Here is a 2,466-nt window from a genome sequence, read left to right on the forward strand (position 1 = left end):
CTCACACACACGTGATCACACGCGCGACCCCACGCGTGCGCACGCACAGGTGGCCAGGAGCGGGAGCAGACGGCAGCCCTACACCAAGTGCGCCCCGCCCTCCCTCACCTTGTCCAGTTTGGCCTCGATCTCGACCACATCTGTCTCCACCTCATCGACGGTCGCCCTGCAATGGGGACAGGGTGGCCGGCGGTCAGCCTGCAGCCAGCGCGCTGGCACCGCGGTGTGAAGTGGCTGCTCGGCTGAAGGCCACTTGCTCCTGTGGGCCCCCTTCCCACCCCATACCCCTCAGACAGGCCAGGAATGGAGGCTGGGAGACTCAGCCACCACCCAAGAAGGAGGGGCCTGGACAGGGACCCAGGTCCAGCTGACTCCAGAGACACTCAGCGCCTACTACACCCCAGTCAGATGTGATGCCCCATCTGGGGTTCGGCTGCTGTGGCCCTTAGGACAGGTACACGTGTGGGGCAGGGACCAGCCTTGCTGGCCATCCTCCTGCCCAGTGCCCATCTCTCTCCAGGGCCCAGAGTTGACCCCCACCCCAGCCTGGCACCTTTGGCCCAGGAGCAAAAGTGTCTGGCCAAAGCCCAGAGCACTGGGTAGTCGCTGTCTCTGGTTTCCAGAGACCCTGAGTCCCCCACCCTCAGAACACTGAATGGCACGGTCTGCCCAGAGGGGTGGGTCAGGCTCTGGAGGACCCCCTCCCCCTGGGCAGCCTGACGGTGGGCTGTCTGGGGAGGGGAGAGTTAATGCATGACGTCACCAGAGGAGCCACTGGGAGAATCCCCGGAAGGCAGAGGCAGATGGGTCGGGCACGTGACCCCCATGCTCCGGGAACAGGAAATAGGGAAATGGGGCCAGGATCCTGGTGCCCCCCCAACCTCCTCAGCTGGTGAGCCGGGCCCATCTGGCCCCCTGGGGACAAGGGACAATGGGAATGGGGCTCAGTCCAGGGGTGAGAGGCAGGCCTCCAGGGACAGGTCTCAGGTGGGTGGGCGGAGGTAAGCCGGCAGCAGAGGGGCGTGTTCCCAGGGTTCCCCAGGCCCAGGCAGGGCGAGTCCCTCACGTGGGGTGCAGCTCAGCACGATCTCCATTAGGAGCTGTGAGGGCACCAGGCGCCCCAACCAGGACCTTGTAAGGTCCTCACCAGTCACCCTGGTGGGACTGGGGCTCCTCAGGGGCTCAGGGGACATCTGCTTGGACCTGAGGTGGCCCAGACGTCAGCAGGGTGCCCTGCAGTCCAGCCAGAACAGCCCGTCAGCAGCCCGGCCTGAACTGCCTGAGGTGTGGCCAACTGCAGGGGGCTGACCACGCTCTAGCCTCTCCCCTCCCCCTCAGAAGGTCCCAGGGCAGGGAAGGACCACCCACCCAGGAGAGCATGCTGCAGACGGAGACATGGCCTCGGAGCCTCAGCCACCCCAAGTGCCCTGGGCAGCTGCCTGGTCCCTGGACAGCGGCGAGGGCAGGGCTGCACCAGGAGCCAGTGTGCCAGCTCTCCCCTCCCTGGCCTCCCAGGACCCTGGGCCTTCTCTGCTGCCTTCCCTCCAGGATTTCTTCCCAAAGCTTGGAGGATGGGGAGAAGGGAGAGGCCGCCACACCTCCCAAAGCCATGACTCAGCACCTAAAGCCCCACCCAGAGGAGGGGGCACCAAGAACAAGGGGTGGGTGGAGGCCCAGGCCTGTCTGGGAGAGTCTGGATGCCCCCCTCCAAGCCATGTGCATGGGGGTTGTGGGTATCTCCCCAGGTGAGGAACCTACGGGCAGGGTCCCCTTCCCAGAGCTGGGCCGTCTGTCCCCACATCACTGACCACATCCTCCTGGCCTGCCCCACCCTGCCACGCTCAGGGCCAGCTGCCAGGAAGCCCAGGTTACATCCTCTTCTGCACCTGAGGGTGAGTGGACAAGGAGACCTCAGGGTGGCCTCGAAGCCTCACTAAATCTCAGCCCAGCCCCGAAACCCAGACTGCAGCTTCTGAGGCGCAGGGCCCGGGCGACTCTACTCAGCCCCTCCCCCAGGCCCGGCTGGGCACTTCCACAGGGCAGCCCCTCCCTGCCAGAGGAAGCATGGCAAAGCCACCGCACCCACTGCGGGTGTCACAGACAGAGCAGGCTGGTGTGGGAGGGAAGGCCTGGAGGTGTATGGGGTGCCGGTGACCCCAATCTGACTGGACAAGGTAGGCCTGGACCCTTCCATGCAAGGGGCCAGGACAAGGCTAGGATGCCTCAGCCAGGACCCAGCCAGGACCCAGCCAGGACCCAGGCTGAGGCCTGGCTCCACTGCCCCTATAGCCTGGGTCCTGGGGGACAGCGGGCAATGGTGGGGGCCTGAGCTGCTCACACCCCTGCCCTCAATTAGGCAGCAACAGAGGCGAGGAGAACTCAGAGGATCAACCCCACCTCTCTGCCAGGGCCTAGGCCACTAGGGACCAACCAGGCCCCTCACTCCAGCCCCGCCAGACCTTTGTC

At 65.6% G+C, this 2,466-nt stretch overlaps 1 protein-coding gene across 1 annotated transcript in view; it reads right to left on the reverse strand.

Annotated features, from left to right (window-relative positions):
• ACAP3 (ArfGAP with coiled-coil, ankyrin repeat and PH domains 3) overlaps positions 1-1,193 on the reverse strand; it is a 13,144-nt gene extending 11,951 nt beyond the window's left edge. The window contains exons 1-3 of the mRNA XM_023521634.1: positions 1,067-1,193; positions 882-915; positions 109-166 (exon numbers count right to left, since the gene is read on the reverse strand). Of these exons, the coding sequence (XP_023377402.1) occupies positions 109-166; positions 882-915; positions 1,067-1,193 (219 nt within the window). The remainder of the gene's footprint in view (positions 1-108; positions 167-881; positions 916-1,066) is intronic.
• Positions 1,194-2,466: the final 1,273 nt, after the last annotated feature.

The sequence above is a fragment of the Pteropus vampyrus genome, unplaced genomic scaffold (genome assembly GCF_000151845.1).
Source record: "Pteropus vampyrus isolate Shadow unplaced genomic scaffold, Pvam_2.0 Scaffold309, whole genome shotgun sequence".
Taxonomy (NCBI): Eukaryota; Metazoa; Chordata; class Mammalia; order Chiroptera; family Pteropodidae; genus Pteropus; species Pteropus vampyrus.